The sequence below is a fragment of the Nasonia vitripennis genome, chromosome 2 (assembly GCF_009193385.2).
Source record: "Nasonia vitripennis strain AsymCx chromosome 2, Nvit_psr_1.1, whole genome shotgun sequence".
Classification (NCBI taxonomy): domain Eukaryota; kingdom Metazoa; phylum Arthropoda; class Insecta; order Hymenoptera; family Pteromalidae; genus Nasonia; species Nasonia vitripennis.
In genome coordinates, this window is record NC_045758.1 from 1,741,392 (window position 1) to 1,760,986 (window position 19,595).

Below are 19,595 nucleotides of genomic sequence, written 5' to 3' on the forward strand. Positions count from 1 at the left end.
CCGTATGGAAAACAGATTCAAATATACGGATCTACACACAATCGAACGGTCTTCATTAATCTCGGTAAACAAGCGCGTCGCCAGACGCTCGCGGCAATTGTCTCTCAAGTGCTTTTACGAGCCGCAGTGCAGCTCTGCAGATCACGCGTCCACGTCTCTCTCTCTCTCGCTTCGAGCTAATCGCGAATCAATGCCGAGATGCGGTCTTCGAGGATAATAAAAATAACAACAAGCGCTGCTCTATGCTTCTATGCGCGCTGCGCGCAGGTCGAGCCAAATTTCCGCGAGAGAGAGAGAGAGAGAGAGAGAGAGAGAGGCGATAAACGATCGTTATTCGCGCAAGCGCGCGGGATGAGTTTATAACGTCGTTTGTTACGAAACTTTGCGAGAGAGGGAAGGCACTTGAGCTAGTTTCCGCTCTCGTTCTCTCTCTTTCTCTCGGGGCGAGCTTTTCTTTTTCGCAGCTTTATATTTACGAGTATAATGGAGCGAGGCTGGGGTACTACGCGGGATGTCGTCGCGCTCTGTGATTTTCCGGTTACAACGCGACGGCGATCGAAAGGTTGGCTGGAGGAATTTTTTCATATTTCCCAACGAATACATCCGCGGAGGCACCAAGCGCTGAACGAGCATCATCGAATCAATGGAGCAACGTACGAGCGAGAGAAAAACTCTACGGACCTTTTATGCAAATTTTCCGAACAAGATAGCAGCGGCGGCGGCGCTGTCAGGCGGTGTATTCGAGCGTGGAATTTTCACAAACAGCCACAGAGAGCAGAGAGAAGAGACAATCGACAATAAGATCAAACTGACAACTCAAAAACGCCCTCCGGCCAATAAAACTTTCTCTTCTCGTCTCTCTCTCTCTCCCTCAGCGCTAAATCCACGGCCTGCAAAAACAAAAGATTCGCCTACACACGCTCGGGTACACGCGCTCGCGCAAAGCCAACACAGCGATAAAGCAGAAGAATAAGAAACAGAAGAAGCGGCGGAAAAACGAGACATATGAGAATAAAGAAAACGGGGACGACGCGGTCCCCAGAGGGTGCGCCAGGCCAAAACCATACTACCCTTATGCGCGCGAGGGAGAAATTTCATTTTAGCATATATCGGTCCGAGTCAAACGACGTCTTCTACTGTGTCTCGCAGGTGTACCGCACACAGACACGGGCCGGTGTATCGCACGCGGCGCGCGTTCGACAGCACAAATATTGGCATTATGGCACGTCGCCCATTGCTCATATACATGCAGCCGCGCGCAGAGAGAGAGAGAGAGAGAGAGAGAGATATTTGCTATGCCGCCGCTGTAATATGCATCGTATTGTTCTCGCGCGGCCGGAAACGCCGCCGACGATCCTGACAAAAGGATCCCGCCGCCGGCTCGTCTTATAATGCTGCTGCTGCTGCTGCTGCAGAGCCTCTCGCGCATATAAGCGTGTTGCGCGCTCATCTCTATAGGTATACACCTACGCTCTAGACAGTTCGAACTATGGCTGCTTTGTTTTAATTTCGACGCCGAGGGGGAGGGAGCTGCGTAGGCGTGGAATAGCGCGATTTGTCGCCGCCGCCGCGATATCTCTCGGTGAATATATAACGCGGCGAAGAGCTTTTTACGCGATCGGGGCTTTTCTTAAAGCGCGTCCGCGGAGCCGGTGCACAGCGCGCATATTAACAGGATCGTCGTCTGCAGTGAGAGCGAGAGAAGCACGTGTATACACGGCGACCTACATTAAGGACTCCCCAGGGCGGCTCTGGCCGCGCGCCAGTAGCCTCCTTCTCCTCCAGACGGAATAACACTCGCACACGTCTGCTATAGAGCAGCAGCGCACCTACGCTCGTTAACGCGCCGATACCGAGCAGGACAATTAGCCGAAGACCTATCGATCAGACGGATATTCCGCTGAATCGCTTAGAAAGCTCCTACTTGCGACTGCGGCGCAACGCTCTTACACAAACCGATAGCCGCAAAATTCCATAATGCAGTCGGCGACAATTAGCTGTGTAAAATGCAGGTGACGGCTCGGGATCGCGCGGCTGTCTTTCAAGCGGCGAATAAGGGCGAGACACGTCGGATATGAATCTTGCAGATGAGCCGCTTCCACGTCGATTCTTGTTAGCGCTGAATCGTATATATATAGCGTAGAGAGCCTATACTGTAATTTTTCACCGGCGGCTTTTCCACAGAGGGAGAGATAAAAAGCAGCTGCGGGCTAAACTGATTTCTTCTTTGAAATTGACTTGTATTATGCAGTGAGGGATTCCACGCGCTACGTTCGAAGATAAATCGAGTTCTATGCGCCGCGCGTCTTATAAAAGTCCGCATTTAGATCGGACAATACTAATGACGAGCTGCTCGGGATATAAAGCGCTGAACATTCTTTTTTTTTTTTTTTTGTCTTCACGATATAATATAAACGTCGAATGTAACGCGCAAGCTAGGGCCATTAGTCTCTCGTTGTATTTATACGACGCAATTTTATCTGTAAACTATTTTTAACTGCCACAGATTTCGGGCTCGCCTAATTGGACGCGGGCGCAGGAATAATTAAAAGCTACTCGGATGGCTATATGATTTTCCGGCGCTTTTTTCAAAATTCGCCGATTCGAAATCGCGCGGTTCATTCGTAATGAGCGGAAAGAGCCTCTATCTCTTTCCGGGGAGAGCTGAAGAATCGAGATTAAGAAAGTTTTCTTTTACAGCCCGGCGTCGTCGTTTTGTCTCTCCTCAGCTCGCGGGGCTTATTACATTATACACACCCACACACACACACACACTGTGTACCGAATTTTCGAAGGCTCGCCGGTTGGAATAAACGATAATGCGGATTTCATTAAAACTTGCGGAGGGGGGTATAGTAGGTTTTTTAATTAAAAACTTCGGCGCATACGCATCCGTTTCCTGCTCTCGAAAAATTCGCGAGTCGTTCGCGTAAACAAGCAAAAAAATAATTGAATTTATCGCTCAGCTGTTTTTTTTCTCTCTCCCTCTCTCTCTCAGCTTTCCTCCAGCTCAAAGTTCTCTATCGGTCTCTCTATTTATAAGCTCGCTCGCGCGGAAAATAACAACGCGCTCGCGCGGGGATGCATTATTTACGTGTTTTATTTATAAAGCGTATACGTATTCGTCGTCGACGGCAGCAGCAGAGCGAAATCTGCATACCTGCCGCAGAGCAGCAGCCGTAATAGCCGGGTCGAATCGGGCGCGAGAGAATGAGAGAAAAGAAGAAACGAATAGCAGCCCCGCGTAAAACTCTAGAGTGGAGAGAGGAAAGCCCGGGGAAAAAAGGAGGAACTCCCCGCCGCCGAAGAAAATAAAATCGCACGTGACGCGCGGCAAAACAAACGGCAGCTGCCGCGCGAGAGATTTCTTTTCCCGGCCCGCGTCGTCTCTCGTCTTTTTGCGGATCGGAATTCAGAAAAATTTGCCCGCTTTTTGCCACCCTTAAACCAAGGGAGAGAGAGAGAGACGAATGAAGTCGGGCCAGACGCGTCGCTTTGCTTCTCCTTCATGAATACGATTTCGCGTGTCTCTCCCATATTCATTCGAGAGGGAAGTTCTCTCTCTCTCTCTCTCTCTCTCTCTATCTCTATCTCGTACGTACACGGCAGACAGCCGGTATTTCGAAAGAGAGAGCGGATAAAGGGATTTTTATTGCGCAGTTTGCGTTTTTTCGGCGCTTCCTTCTCTCTCTCTCTCTCCCCCACCCCCTCTCTTGTACGCGCTCGGCTTTGAAAAATGACGTTTTCGAATTTTATTTTCCGTCCGTACGCGTACTATACCTACGATGGGGATTTATTATAGCGCGCGATGCAATTCCGGCCTGATTGCGCCGCCGCGGCGCAGCCGGAATGTTTGAATATAAACATATTATTTCGCAAAACGCAATAAACACAGCGCGCAGCTCCGCGCAAAAATAATAACGGGCGAAAAGAGTGTATAAAGCTCGCGTAATAACACACACACACGCTGTATACCGTAGGGTACAGAGCAGCGGCTAAAGCACGATTCGTCCTAATTCACACTAAATTGCCAGGGAAACTCGCGCGACGACAGCTGCGAAATTCCATGCACTCTCTCTGCTCCCGCATATTATAAAGCCAACTCCCGGCGCCCTCACTCCCTGATAAATCCCTTCTGTCCCTTAATAGAGCGGCCCTCGATAAACACGGCCGTTTGATCCCGATTCGCCTCGCGGAACCTTTTACCTCGTTATTCAAACGAACGCATATAATCACGAGCCGCTGTGTACACCCGCGCGCTAATAATCGTGCGCGCGGCGCATAATGCACCCATAGCCGCGCTACGACGACAGAGAGAGAGAGAGAGAGAGAGAGTTTACCCGTTTGCGTGTCGCGCGCTCTCTGGGAGAAACTCCGCGGCGCTGTAACGTCCGCTGGGAAATCCGAAAACAAGGCTTTTTAAGCTCGTTTGCTTTTGACACTGCTGCACGTATGCGTATAATACTGCGAAAGAGCGCGATCGAGAATAAAAGAGAGGAAAAAAAAAGTAACCAATATATACGAGCCACTCGAGAGATAAACAAGTGCCATGTAAGAGCTCTGGCAGCGCCGCCGCAGAGTGTGAGGCCACGCGCACTCGAGAGAGCGTATATATTTTTATCAATCGGCTATTATTGCAGCAGCTCGCGCCGCGCGCTATCGATATTTTAATGCGCGAGCGCGAGTCCTCACCTCTGCTCTCCGCTGTTTTATTTCGAGACGAAATAATTTTTTCTCTCTCGCGGCTAGCGTCCGCGCGCTGTGCATGTGTTTACTTTTATTCCGTTCTCCGCACCGCAGACAGCATAAATATAGCGCTCGCGCGTAATTAAGGACTTTCCGGAACAAACTTTACCAGAGGTAAACGGAATTAACGCGTCCGCGCGATTTTTCCGGCGACGATCGATCGATCGCTCTATTGATTACACTTTACACCTGTGTGTGTGTGCGCGCGTGCAGGTACCGCAGTCGTATAACGGGGCCTTAATCTGCATCACCTGCGTACGCGCGCACACTTGGCGCCGAGAGAGACAGAGAAAAAAATAAAGCTTCGTCGTCGGATACGCTACTCGTAATACATAAATCGAGTGCGTGCGTGCGTGGCGACGAGTCAAATCGTCGTCTGACAGGTGAGAGATGTTTCTATGTGTATTATCGATTCAAATTTATCGAGCGTTAACGACGCGGGCTATATGTACGGGCGAAATATAGCTACTGCCGCCGAGGCGAGAGAAGTTTCAAGTAAACAAGATAGCGCGTCAAAGTACTGCCTAATTGAAACTTGTGTATATCCACTCGTGTTTGAGCTTTCTCTCACTTGTACTGCGGTATCGACTCCCCGCATCTCCTCCGCTCTCATTGTGCACCGGGGGAAAAAGGAGAGGCAATTTCGCGATCGAGTTAATTGTTTATCACGCCTGAGAGAGAATTTTCCAGCTGATTAGCTGCTTTTTTTCTCTCTCTCTCTCTCTCGCAATTCAAATGATGTAACGATCACACATACGCTTGTTGTTTCAGCGTGACGCTGCGAAACTTTATCTCTCTCTCGCGCGCGCCTCGCTCTTAATTTTTCGATGAAGAGAAGAAAAAATAGAGCGAGATACAGGTATTCGGAGCCGCACTCTGTGCATTCGGCGTCGCCTGCTAAGATTACGCGGTGGTGCTTCGGAGAGAGCCGCGATAATTCGTCGCGACGGTACAATACACTCGCGCGCTGTAGGCGTCGTACCGATATACTATATCGATCGGTATCACGCGCGGAGCCACTTGGAAACTAGATTTTCCGCGAGATTGAGAGCACAGCACAGAAGCTTTTTTCTCTCTCCCGTAGAGGTGTAAGTCGATCGTAGACTCTACCGATCGAGGCACCGATCGATGCTCTCGATGTTGTAAAGCCGACGTGCCAATTTCCCCCGCGAGCGTCTCTCTCAGAGGCTTATTTTCGCCAGAGCTGGTTGAGTGCGAGCGAAGCGGGCCGTTGGACTAGTTTTATTTATTTTTTTTTTTTTTTCGAAAATCCACGGCGAATTAAAATCCCGAGCATGAACGGTCAATAACCGTTGCGAAGCGTAACGATTCCGACCACGTAACGAGCGCGTTCGCCGAAAAATTCGCCAAAAACCGCAACCGCGAGAGGAGAGGACAAAAAAGAACGAACCGCGAGTTTACCGTTGCTCGTGCGCCCCAGCAGGAGGGCAGCGACACACACGCGGTCGCGCCGGTACGTCACGTGCGTCACGTATTCAACGTTTCGCCGTATTTTTTCTTTCTTTTTTTTTTTTTTTTGTTAAATCGCCCTGTATTCGTGGAAACGTATACGCGCCGAATTCACGGGAGAAAGTATACGATGCGTGTGTGTTTACAGTACCTGGCAACGGGGCGGTGAGGAACGCTTGGCTGGACGCCATCACCATCGACAGCACCATGAAGACCGACCAGGCTAGCGCGATCATCTTCGCTTGCTTCTCTTCACAACACTTGGCTCAATGGCATATAGATTGTCTTGCACCTCCTTTTCCTCTTCCTCAGCACATCCAGCCTCCTCTCAATGCAGGGCCGAGTACATACGTGCGCCGATAACGAGCGAGAAAGCGGCTAGCCGCGCACTATACACCACTCGACTCTTGGCTCCGTGTAAGTATTATATGTATATATACACCTGCGCGAAGAGCGTATACGCGACTGATGCAGCTCTGTATACAAGGCGAAAAGACAAGAGAAATCGCAACGCGCGAAGCGGGATAGGTACTTACTGCCGCTCTGCGGCGAAACGAGCAGTAGTGCCGCACACACGACGCGCTGCTTGCTGAGCGCTCAACTGATCGGCCGCCCGGTCTGCAGCTCCGTAATATACATAAAGTCGAGGAGATAGCCCCACCACGTGGACGTAGACGCGCGCGCACTGCCGCCTGCCGGCGAGTGAGAGAGAGAGAGAGAGAGAGAACTATACTACCTATATATATATATATACTTACTACTGCTGTTGCCTGTTGGTGCGGCTGCACACCTGTGCGCGCGTCAAGTGGTTTTCGTTGCGGGATTGACTTTTTTTTTTTGTTCGAGGAGCGCTCGGAGTCGGTCCATTCGCGTCGGCTTTGGAATCATCTATGCTTACGTAAATAACCGTGTCACTGGCACACACAGCATCGACTCGATAAAGGCAAACCGCGTCCGTCTCTTCCTCTAATTGGCGCTAAGAACGTTTTAATCGTACCACCTTGATACACCCGACACCGGTCCGGCTCTCTGTGTATTACGAGCTGTAACTTGAAATTTATGCCGGACTCTCGTTAAGCACTTCTCTCTCTCTCTCTCTTGGAGCTAACACGTGTAAAACTGGCAGAGGTCCTCTCTCCCACGCGCAGCTATGATACGTGCCTCCTCCGAGGACGCAGATCCTATCTTTCCAATAAAGATGCCAGCCGAACAAATTGTTTTCAAAACTACAATTAAGATTATCTCGCGAGTTCGCCGTTATTACGAGCTTAATTCCGACGCGAAAATAAAGCTATGATATGGCCACTTATACCTATATAAGGTATATATATATATATATATATATATATTCCCGACTCGGAGGAAAAATAAATCATACGAATCCTCGTGCCATAATCCGCCGACGTATCTCTCTTCGTGTTTGTAAATAAGCAGATAAGGGATCATCGGCTCCGATCAGACGTGTAATTTCGGCCAAAGTTCGAGGCGACTTTTATCGTGCAAGGTCGCGCCTCCTGCTACTTTTTGCCCGGAGATGCGCGGCGCCGATAGAATTAAAAAAAAAAAAAAAAACAAAGTCGCCGCTGGCCGCAATTTCGGCCGAGCAGAACGCAAGCTTATCACACTCGGACTGTCCTCGTTCGACGCAAACGAGATCTCTCGCCCGTGATTGCACCGATGCACAGGCCGAATTTTATAATCCATAAAATCTCGTCGCACCGAAAAACTCCATTATAGGCACTGATTCATCTTGGTGCGCGTAAAACCGCGTTAAAAAAAAACAGAAAAAAGCTCTCTCCGTCCAAAAATCCCTCCACACGCAGCGTATCTCAAGCCGGGCTGGGAAGATCAGCTTCCGTCTCTCCTTCGCTTGAGCGTTGAATTCGGCCGCAGGGGGTCGCCGCATAAAGTCCCGCCGTTGCAGCGCCGCGTCATATTGCGCGTGTGCGAAGCTTGCACGTGCGGACCGATATCAGCTGCCAGGTACGTATATAGATAACGGCTCCCGACTGCTGCTGCACGCGAACGAGAGAGAGAGAGAGAGAGAGAGAGAGAAGTCGCGATTTACGGCGTCGACTCTTTTTCGGAGTATAATTCACGAGGTCGGTATATTTTTCTCTCTCCGCGTCGTCGCTCTCGAATGATTGAATTTTTAATTGGAAGCTGATACCGCGCGCTTTCAAAGATGGGGAGGAATCGAAGATTCTGATTATGAGAAAGTTTCTCGCTTCCGAAGAATAACGAGCAATTTTTCCCGATCGACGTCTCTATAATATAATGCAATACACAGAGTACACAGACTTGTGCGATGACGCGCGAATATCTCCGGTGCTTTTTCTCTCTCTCTCTCTCTCTCTCTCTCGCAATCAACATAGGTATACCCGTATACACGTAAGCAAAGCAGCCGCGAGTAGAGGCCGGTAATGCTACGCGCGGCTCAATTTGGTACTGTAATCTAATCTACGAGCGGAATCGCCGACGCGCGACTCAGGTGTTCGCTGGAAATTATTATACTTTACATCGCCGTGATGCAATGTATAGCCGATGTATAGGCGTATGCGCTTATTACACTACGAGATTCAAACTGGACACGCGACTGTATATAAGCTTCGATCATTACCAAGTGGCAGACTCGGGGATGGAAGATTTAATTTAATCGTATATATATATATATATATGCGCTCGATGCATTATACGCAGGCCGCTGAACGATACAATTGCTCTGCTCCACATTTGTGCGTATAATACACGCGAAACACACACAGCGTAACCGACTGTACACGCTATTTTACTGACCTACTCGCAGCGAAGCTTTTTGTTCGAGACAACTTTTGTATAGTAGGTTTGCGCGCTGCAAACGCATTCGTTAATTTCGATCTCGATGATCATCGCACAGACGGAGCTAGAGACTCGCGCAAGTTACGCAAAAATTCAAATGTGGTTTTACAAAAGCGTTGACGCGTATCACCTTGAACGCGCTCTCGATATAGCCTAATTCTCGATAAGCAAGCCCCCCTCGGTTATTTGCGCAACTGTTGGATTATATTTATGTCTGCGCGTATAAACACCGTCGGTGGTGCGATTATTCGCGTTTCAGGCGTTATCGGCGTGATCGAGAGCTTCGCCAACGTATATATAAGTAGTTGCATTTGTTTTCCTGTCCTGTGGATTACAAAAGCTCGCGCCGCGAGCTGGAAGTAACGAGGTTATAAATGGAATTAGTGCCGCGAGGCGCGGTAAAAATCGTAAATTGGCTCGAAACGCGCGCTCTTTGTGTTGAAGCTTTGAAGTTGCGCTAACGAGGGATGAAACGTTCTAACGAAATTCAAACTTCCTTCCGTTGGCCCTGATGTAAATATCAGCTTTACTCCGCTCTTTCTCTCTCTCTCTCTCTCGAGTGGTGCAGATCCGCTGTTGTAACCATTATACCTATGCGTATAATAATAACGCGTAATTTATGTTGGAACAATTTCCCCGCCCGATTGCGGATCTATGAGAAATGTATAATTCCGAGAATAACTCTCGCGAACTTGAATCTCGGATACGGCGAAGAGCGTTGAAAAAACTTTCCAGGATTAAACGAAGCAGTTGGCAAGAGCCCGGATACAATTAGCCCTTTCCCGAACTGGAAGATGGTGAGATAGAACTATAGGGGAATTTGCACACGAAATTGAGCCCTATTGTCGAGCGAGTTATATAAGAAAGCTCGGATTATAATATCAGCTAAGGTTGTTTCGTTTTATTTTCAACAAAAGTTATATTCCAGAGAGGAAAATTCGACAGCTATCGGGCGAAAGGATTATCGGCGATCGCGTGCGCTTGCCAGAAGAAACGGCCGAGTTTTCCCGCGCTTGCGCGTTTATATATACGAACTTTATCGGCGACAAAGTGCCGTGCGGGCCGCGCGCGCGCGCGCCCCTGTTAATTTCTCTTTTCCTCATTAAGAGTTTGCGCGGCCGCGAACCGCTTGAGCATTACAAGACGATATATAGAGCGGGCGGTAATTGCTCGACGACGAACGACTATATATACACGCCCGCGGCTGCAAATCCACTTTCTTGTCGTCGCACGGGGCTAGCTTCTTCTTCTTCTTGTGCTTTTCTTTTCCCTCGGCTAGCTATGGCTCCTCTTTTTTTATTTTTTCTCCTCGTCGGCTTTATTGGATGCTTTTTACGTTAGGCAGCGCCGTTAGATGGCCTGGGAGAGCGCAGCGGCGGTAATGGGCTGCGCCAGACGCCGGCTGTTCAATTTTAATGCCCGTAAGTGTGTAATTCAATGCGCGCGCGAGCTCTTTCGGGAGGGAGAGCTTGTAATGCCGAGATAGTAGACCGAAAATTACGTTGCCAGAGCATGTAGCGGTATGTATGGGGGTGGGAGGTAAGTAAGATGCGCGCGGAATTCTATTAACGCGCGCTCGCGAGTATTTCGGTAATGGGATTACGCGAACTATAAGTACACCGGCGAAAAATTCTGCATATTCATCCAGCGCATCTCGTTTTCTGTCGTGATTTCCGCGGTCTTACGTGCAGCTGACGCATCGTCGTTAACGAGCTTCTTCTTCTCGTTATTTTTCTTTTTTTTTTTTTTTTTTGCGATTAGTCTGGCGCCTCAACCGCGTGTGACTCAACCGATGTGTGTTTGCGCTTTCATCCTGGAATCATGATATAAAAGGAAGGATGACGTTGCCGATTTCCATGGTTTTCCAGTTCAGAAATTATCATTCCCGACGAGCAAAATTAATATCGCGCGTAAATTGCGCCAGGAAAAGTAATTAGAAAGGTCGATCCTCTCAATCGGCCGAGGGTAATCAATCAACAGAGAGAGGCTTCTTAACCTGGCCGCAATCATCATCAACGACTCTCTGACCTGATTTATTAAAATCGTCAATTCTTACGCACACACACGCACTGCTTGAACGGAAACAAAACAAAAAAAAAAAAAAAAAAAAATACCGCGCTGCATCGTAAAACTCGCGCGCGACCCAAATACCTCGATACTATAGATCAATGCTGTAATGAGTCAAAGTACAGATGATTTTACGAGCGCTGCACGTTTGTACTTGACACTATTTCCGCGCAGTGTTCTCTTATTCTCCGCCGAAAACGAAACGAATCTCATAGCTATATATATATGAGAAAGCGTTTACCTTGACCATCTCGCGGTAAACGATTCTCCCTCTCGTAGTGTATAGTGTGGAAACTTTGCGGAAAACGTATCAGTGTATAGTAGAGCAGCCCAGCGTTTAGGATAGCTAGTGGTAATCTTGGCAACGTCCCTCGTCGCGCGATAAACTCGATCTCTCGCCGCACCTCTCACTTACTACTCGTAATTTGATTCTCGATGCCATTTCAAACGTTATCTTCTCTCTCCTATCCTCTATAACAATAACGAGACGGGTCGAATTCTTCGGAAGAATCGCAATAGAACAGTAAAACGCATTTGATGCGCTACCGCCGAGGAACTTATTTTTTATGCAGTTCCCATGAAAGGCACTTTATATCCATCCGCCATGTGCACACGCGCGGCTCAAAGGTATTACCCCTCGCGCGTACGTGCGCGCAGTTTTTCTGCGCCGAGTTTTCTTCTTTAATACCGATATTTTCGTAAAGTGCTCTTACGTTCTCGCGCGCGCCCGCGGTTACGCGCTGAAGTGTGCGTATGTTTTTTTAATGGATTATCAGGAGGATGCGCGCGAGAGCTATAGCTTTTTTATCATTTACTGTGCAGTGTATATGTATCAGCGTCAAAATAAGTTACTCTCAAAGATTCTTGAAACTTACTATCCGCGGATGATCTCGAGCTGCACGGACGAATTCTGCAGCCAAGACGAAGAAGAAGAAGAAGAAGAAGAAGAAGAAGAAGAAGACAGTGAACGGCTAGCCGTAGCAGCGGAGGATGGAAAGTAAGTGAGTGTGCCGAGGGCTCGAGGAGGATAACTTATGGTGACACTTGACACACTCGCGGCCGAGCGAGGGAGGCTTTAACGAGCCAGCTAGAATGAGACTAACGAGCATCTCACATTCCGCATGATGTATTCGACTGTTCTACCCCTTGGCACATCCTCCTCCTTTGCCACTCGGCTATCCCGAACTTCTTGCGTTTCTCCCTCGCGCAGCTTCTTGATATCCTTCTTATATGGCTCTCCGCCCCCACCGCACGTGCCGCCTTTTCGGGCATTTAATAACTCGAGAGAATTCATACCCGCAGCGCGCTATCGAATTCGCGCACAGCCGAGAGAGAAAAAAGGGAAAAGCCCTGAAAGGAATCTCGAGGCGCTTTATCCGTGCTCGCTCGGCTCGCGCCAAAGTGATGATAAACGCCGTTAATGAGCTTTTTCGCCCCTTTTTTTGCGCGCACGAACGATTGCGTAATGGGCCGGCTCTGTGATTTTATTTCGGTATAAATTGCCTTTTCTTTGTTTTATCGCGGATATACGAGCGAATGTATAGATTAAAAGTTCCGAACGAGCGCCGCTGACAAAATGACAATTAGAGAGGGAGAGAGAGAGACGATGTAATATAACACAAAGTTACGAGGCGTGAATTATTGGCCGATCGACGCCTACGCGCCTGTCTCGGGAAGGAAAATTAGCCCGGACGTGTTGCTTGTCGTCGTGAGCAGAAAAGAGGCGACGCTGCGTTTATTTTATTCGCTTCGGTATACGAGTTTGGAAATAAGTGTATATGCACTTATACTTTCCGCGATGGAAACTTTATACAAACTGCAATAAAAGTATCCGCGTTCAAGAGCTCTAATCTCGATGACTGACTGAAAAATGAAGCATCGCTCTGAAGCTTCCTCATCTCCGTATAGTTACTTCCCGAGATAAGACAGGTCTGTATACGAGGAGAGAAAAAAAACGAAAGACGTCGAAATCCGATTCAGCGACGCTGCATCTTTTCGCCCAGCTGCGATCGACGAAATTGCACACTACTGCGCGATCGATCGAAATATTATATATATATATATAGAGAGAGGGAGCGAGAGAGGGAAAGACAAGGAGATACTCGCGCTGCGGAGAGATATTGCGTCGGCTGCACATTTTCCGAGGGTATGAACAAACCCCTGCGGAGAGAGAGAGGGGGACACTCGCACTACACCTTTTGTCGGCGAGCTCTTTCTTTCTTTGTACGGCGCGCGTGAGCTGCGCTACGCGAACTTTGACATTCCGGCAGCTGCGGTTTCATCTGATACGCGAGCTCTCGCCAGCCGGCCCTTGTCTTCCATCTCTCGTCGTATATAAGGTGTCTCCAGCTCTTCTTTTTTTCCGCAGCGACTTCTTTTCGGTTCGATTCTCGTGTTTTCTCGTGTCTGCTCCTTCTTCTTTTTTTTTTCATTTTTCGCAAAAATTGCGCGGAGCACTTGTTTCGGGGTGCGTGATTAAAGCGGCCGTGGCGGTGGTCTGACCGGTCGCGAGCTTTATCCAGTGAAAGGAGCAGCGGAGCTTCTTTTCGGGAACAAAGACCGAGAGTGAATATAAGGTGGAAAATCCATCTCGCGACGCTTCTTCTCCTTACATCCGCGCGAGTATGCGTCTGCTGGCTATAATGCACTTGACCGAACGAGTGCGAGAGAGCTTTTTCGCGCGTCTCGCATGATTTTACGACGGCTATGCGCCGCATGAAAATTAACGCACTTGTGCGCTTCTGAAGCAGCCCCGGGGCCGGAGTAGTGCGAACGAGATCTATACGCTGTGCACTCGAGAGCCTGCGTGCTATGCAGGTGGTAAATTTTTTTTCAACTCCCCGCGCGCTACGAACTTTCGATGACTGTGAGTAATTTTTAATTGCGAATTTACAATATTCCCCTTGTACGCGCGAGTGACGCGGGAGCCGGCGATTAATTAATAAAATTTATATCTCCGTCCGGTTAAGCTGTCCGCTGGCGAGCGAGCTTGAAAAGCAAACTTTGGTAAACCCCGGCCTTTGAAAAGGCTCACGCACGTCCAAAGCCGGCGTATATGGGTTTAACTCGTTTCTACCGCGTCGCGAGCGCATTTGATGCCGCGTAAAATTTATAATAAAATCTCGCGGTCAAATAGTTTTGTCCTCTTTTAGCCGAGGCAGCGCGTCAACGAGTGCGCTCGACTGTTTATTACAGTAACGTATACGTTTTTTCTTTTTTTTTTATTCATCGCGATCGGTATATCGTTGCACAGAGCCGCAGCCCGCATCGGCGAACGAAAGGGAAATCGCGAGCCGAGTGAGCAAATCGCGCTTTCTATAGAGGAGTCTGAGCATTGTCCTCTTATAATTGCTGATACGTATCTCTGCTTGACGGAAGACGCCATTGTTCTTTTTTACTCCTGCGCTCGTCTTTGTCCAGCTACATTGTAATTGAAAAATTGCACGGTTTGATGTTTTCTATAATAATAGCTGTGATATCACTCGATCGGCATCATCGGCGTGTTTTCTTCCATTATGCTCATCCGAGAGCTGCTCGGTAATTCTTGCGAGTATAGTCGGGGCGGCTGTAAATTATCTCGGCGCGAGAGGCATCATCGTTCTGGAAACAATCGATAAAGCGCGCAATACGCACCCGTACCAAAACATCGTCATAGCGATTGCGTTTCGGTGTAAGACAATAATCAAGCGAGTCGCACGCTATCCTGTTATGGCATATATTTCTTCAAACTCCGCGTATATATCGAATGATTCGAATAAATGATAAAATTTATATAAAACGACACACCATTACAGCAGGTTCTAGCAAAGCACGTATCCAGTTTAATTCGCGCAATATAGCGCACATAGCCATTTGAGAGAATGAAGCTTACGCAAGAAGCGAGCTTTCAGCGCATATGGGCCGCAGCAGACTGCACACGCAGAATACAAGTACAATACAGCGCGGCGAAATCCGCGGGGCTGCATATTCATGCGGGTGTGTGTAGTGTACAGTGTCATTCGGAAAGGAAAGGCGCGTCTTTCCTTGCGTGCGTAATGCGGCAGTGTATACGGAAGCTCTTTCGGGGCCGGGCGGCAACGGCTCTTTTGTACGTCACTCGAGCGCGCGCGGGGGGGGGGGGGAGGGCAGTAGCATTTAACTCGTTTGCGCCGTGATTTTATTGTGCCTTGATTCGTTTCGCCTCTACGCTACTCTGCGATTGATGCGTTAATTACGCGACGCCTTGTTGACGGAATTGTAGCGTCTCGTTTTTCCTTTCCCTCGAGAGACGAGGCGCGCTGCTTCGTTAAAAATACGATTCTTATTAAAATTGATATATCGCGGACGATCTTATATCACACTCGACGCGTCCTTATTCCGGTTGATTTACTCGCGCGGCTTTTGTCGCATCGATATCCGATAAGACGCGGAGGTCTAATTAAAAAAAGAAGAAGTAGAAGAAGAAGAAGTAAGCCAGTGTCGTATTTTCATATCAGCCGCGCGGTATCTCAATTAATCGTCGATTATGAGCGTGAGTGAGGTGAGGAAAAGTCAACTTTTCGCGAATAGACCTCGAGAAAGATCAGTGAACCCCCCGCGCGACGTTACTTGGACGACGAGTTGTGCGGATATAAGCCGATGCGTAGGTTCAGCGGAGGCGTAATTACTCTCGAGTCTACGCTAATTAGAGTATACGCTCGGCTGATGAGTCAAGAGAGAGAGAGAGAGAGAGACTGAACTTTCTACAACGTATGCATAGGTGCGCTTGTTCGCGTTATTGTTGCTTTTTTTTTCATATCCTGACTCAATAAGCACATATAGTGTAAATTGATTTATCCGTTATTGCTACGAGCGCGCAATGTCTATTGTGCGGTGAAAAAAATCGGAATCATCATCGTCCAAAGGTTTGAACTCAACGCGCTAGTCTCATTAGCCTGCAGCCGAGATAATTATATAGATAAATATGCAAGAAAGCGATTTTAAGAATTACACTCGCTGCAGCGGCTCGTGCATAATTACTTTGTCCGTACAGCTCCGTTCCGGGATTATAACAGACGAAGCGCATAAGCAATGACAGCCTCTCCCAAGAATAAACCCAGAGCTCGTCAAAGGTGACGGCGGTTCAACGACTGCACTCGCGAAATAGCTACACGAGACGTTTCATTTCCCCGAGACAATGAGAGATTAGAACAAACGCGTGTACTCGAGTCTCTCCTCCTTCGATTTCGTCGGGTATATGTTACGCGTACAATCGATGTCAAAGCGACGGACGGGAGGGACTTATCGATTCAATGAATTCGTTATCGAAATCCAATCGGCTGCAGCCGAGGAGAGACGAGCGTCGTCGACACTCTGATTCCGAAAACGCGCGATTGCTGCCGGCGACGCGCTCGCATGATTGATTGGGAAATTCGAGGGAAAAACGCGTCTTTTATCGCACACACACAGACACACACACACACACATAGGCTAAGCGTTATATCTTGAGGAGTTGATCGGAGGTGTTAAAAGGCGCGAGTGTTCGTGTTCCCGCTGCGCAGTATAGTGTATAACCTTTTCCACGTAATACCGTATATATATAGACATCAGCGGAGGAGCAGAGCAGGTGCGTCTCGGAACGATTCGATTAAAGCCTCCTCCAATTTATCCCCGAGCGATGCAATGGCAATTCGAAGAGATTTCCGCGCGCTATGCGTAAAGTAGGGCCGTTCGCGATTTGAATTCTCCCGAAAGTTTTTCACATTCGGATATAACACAGCAGCGTATGTGCGCGCAGGGAGGAGCTGATTCCCGACGGCTGATAGCGTCGATCGACCTGTCGTATCGCGTTTCTTTTCCGTCTTATGCCTCGGAATATCGGTCACGTTCTACTAATCGAGCCCATGTCGCTGTGCAAGGGTTGCGATTTTTTTCGTCGCTCGAAGATTTTCTTCTTTTTTTTTTTTCTTTTCTTTGTTTCTCAAACGTCACAAGCAAGTGGGAATTTCCCGAGAGCCCCGGGGAACGCTCACCGATTTCTTCAATTATCGAACGAATTACTATATACGTATAGCCGGGGCTAAGTAAGCGTATCGCGGCACTCGTAAAACTGTCCATTGCGAGAAATCACGGGAGCAACGAGTGCTCTCTCTCTCTCTCTCGCGCGCGCGTTTTGTGAGTCAATGCGCCGTAGTGTCGTGCGCGTGATTTTGACTAACAAATTCATTTCCGTCTCTCCGCTCGACTCGTATAAAATGCAAAACGCGCGGCCGATATTGATTTAAATTACGTTATTCTTCAATTTCAAAGCAAACGTCTCAACGCAGGGAGGAAGAAAAATTCGCGTCGAGAGCCGCGATTAGCCGCGTCACATGTGCGAGCGAATTCATCCGATAAAGTTTGTTTAAACGCGAAATAGGACACGAGCACTATAGCCGAGAGCGCGGCTATTATTAGCCCGGCGATAACCGTAAGCACCTTGTAAACGCGCGCGAAGATAGTGTCCGCGTAAAAAGCCGACGCTGTGTATATTCTATTAATAATCGCAATCGCACCTCGGTGCAGTTATTAAAAATTTTCAATCGACCAGTAGACCTCGCGCCTTTTCTTTGCGCGCATCTCTATTTGCGTTATAGCCGCAGCTTCCGCGAGATCGCGAATAATTCTGCGAAAAATCACTCGCGGCTCCGAAAACAACACGATATAACGCTCACCTGATGCGCCGCACGCATATCTGCATATATTATACACATTGTTATTGCGCAATTCGCGCACGCGACGCTAAGCGAGCGCAGCGAATAAACAAACCCATATAACGCCATCGTAATGGAGAAAACTTGTGTGCAGCTATATAAAATCACCTGTTTACACCCGACGGGGAGAATACTAATGAAGATGACCAGTCGCTTCGCTGTTTTCTAGGCGTCAAAGCTTTATGGCGTCAAAGTGCAGCCAAATATTGACAGCGAGGCGCGCGAGTGTGTGTCAAGGATTCGCGATGAGGAACTATTTTACGCTGACTAAGTGCGACTATGTGTCTTATTTCGTTGTCAAACGGAGCTTTCGCGCTATTGCAGCTTTTAGAATCTTGCAGCAAGCAACGTAAGAGTATATATTCGTAGAGCTATAGCTGCCGATAGTGTATTACTATCAATTTCACGAATGAGCTGCAGCTTATACGCCATACGACTTGCATCAGAATTCAGAACATTTTCCACGAGAAGCAATTTAAAAGCGATTTTTCAAAATCTCCACACTACGTGTTTTGAAAAACTCGTTGAAAATGTCACGTGACTCGCTAAGCGCTAAGCGCATCTAGCCACACTCCCGTTCATTGACTCACGCCTGATGTCTATTTACCTCGTCGCGATATAGCGCTGCGCACTTTTTATCTCGCTTAGCATACAAAGGAAAAAAATGTTTTCGAGCGAGAGAGAGAGAGAGAGAGAGAGAAAAGATCGCGGCAAACAAAATAATTATCGGATAATAATAACGATTGCACGCGCGGGAAAAAAAAAATAATCAATTACTCGGTAGCTGCTCTCGAGCCGGCGACGACGATTAAAGTGAAATGAAATTTCCTTCCACGCAGGTGCGGTATACAAGCGTATCAGTCGATCTCAGCTCTCAGAGCGAGAGCCAATCTTTTTAGCCGAAGCGGTTGAAATAAACACGGCCTTCCTGTGCTCTAACGATTCCAACTGAAAGGCCAAGCCCAATGTGTATACTGTAGGGGCTTGTCTCTCGTGAATCGTTATCGGTTAAGCGTATTCGCTCTAAAACTCGCCATCTCATTTTTTCTTCTTCTCTACGCATAACAAGGTACTACTTCTTCGAAATATGTCTTCCGTCAATTTTCCTCGCCTGGCAGCCGACTGCACAGTCAGGTGACGCGATCGGATGATTAATTCATATTTGCCGAGATCATCTGAGATTTCTCGACGTGCACAGCGCAGTTTGAAACAACAATATCCAGCAGCGCGACGAGTATAATAGATAAGTCAATAAGTATTGAAGTCCGATCGGCTATTTTAGGGGCTCGAGCGATTCACGCCGCAAACGACTTAATAATAAAAAGCATACTAGACCCATAGCTAGGTACGCGCGGGTCGAAACAACATTGTAAACAACGCGCGGCATTCCATAATCTCCGAACACACACGCGGCGGCGATGATAATGCTCGTTCGATAATTTCTCTCCTATTCAAAGTTTCATCAGCGCGTTCGACCCGGTAAAAGTGTATATATAAACGACTGCGTGTTACAAGTTACCGCGAAACAGCCGCGCGCGATATTTTCATTCGAATATGCATATAAAAAAGTGTGAATCACTCGAAACGCGTTGTAAAAATATTTTCGCAGAAATTGCACACGACCTTTATTTTTTCTTTTTTTTTCGGCCGAGCTCTACTTTCGAGCGAACGAGAGCGAGGAAAAAAAAAAAACAAGCTCGATTCCAATAATCATTTAACCCGAGCATCATCCCGAACGGAGCAGAGAAAAAAACACACGACCCC

At 48.1% G+C, this 19,595-nt stretch overlaps 1 protein-coding gene across 2 annotated transcripts in view; it reads right to left on the reverse strand.

Moving 5' to 3' along the window:
• Positions 1 to 6,823, reverse strand: part of LOC100678650 — a 22,658-nt gene extending 15,835 nt beyond the window's left edge. Inside the window, exon 1 of one of the 2 annotated variants that reach the window (XM_003424651.5) lies at positions 6,368 to 6,823. In XM_003424651.5, coding sequence (XP_003424699.1) covers positions 6,368 to 6,452 — 85 coding nt within the window. In that variant the 5' untranslated portion in view covers positions 6,453 to 6,823. The remainder of the gene's footprint in view (positions 1 to 6,367) is intronic. The other variant, XM_031923113.1, reaches the window with a different exon arrangement.
• Positions 6,824 to 19,595: the final 12,772 nt, after the last annotated feature.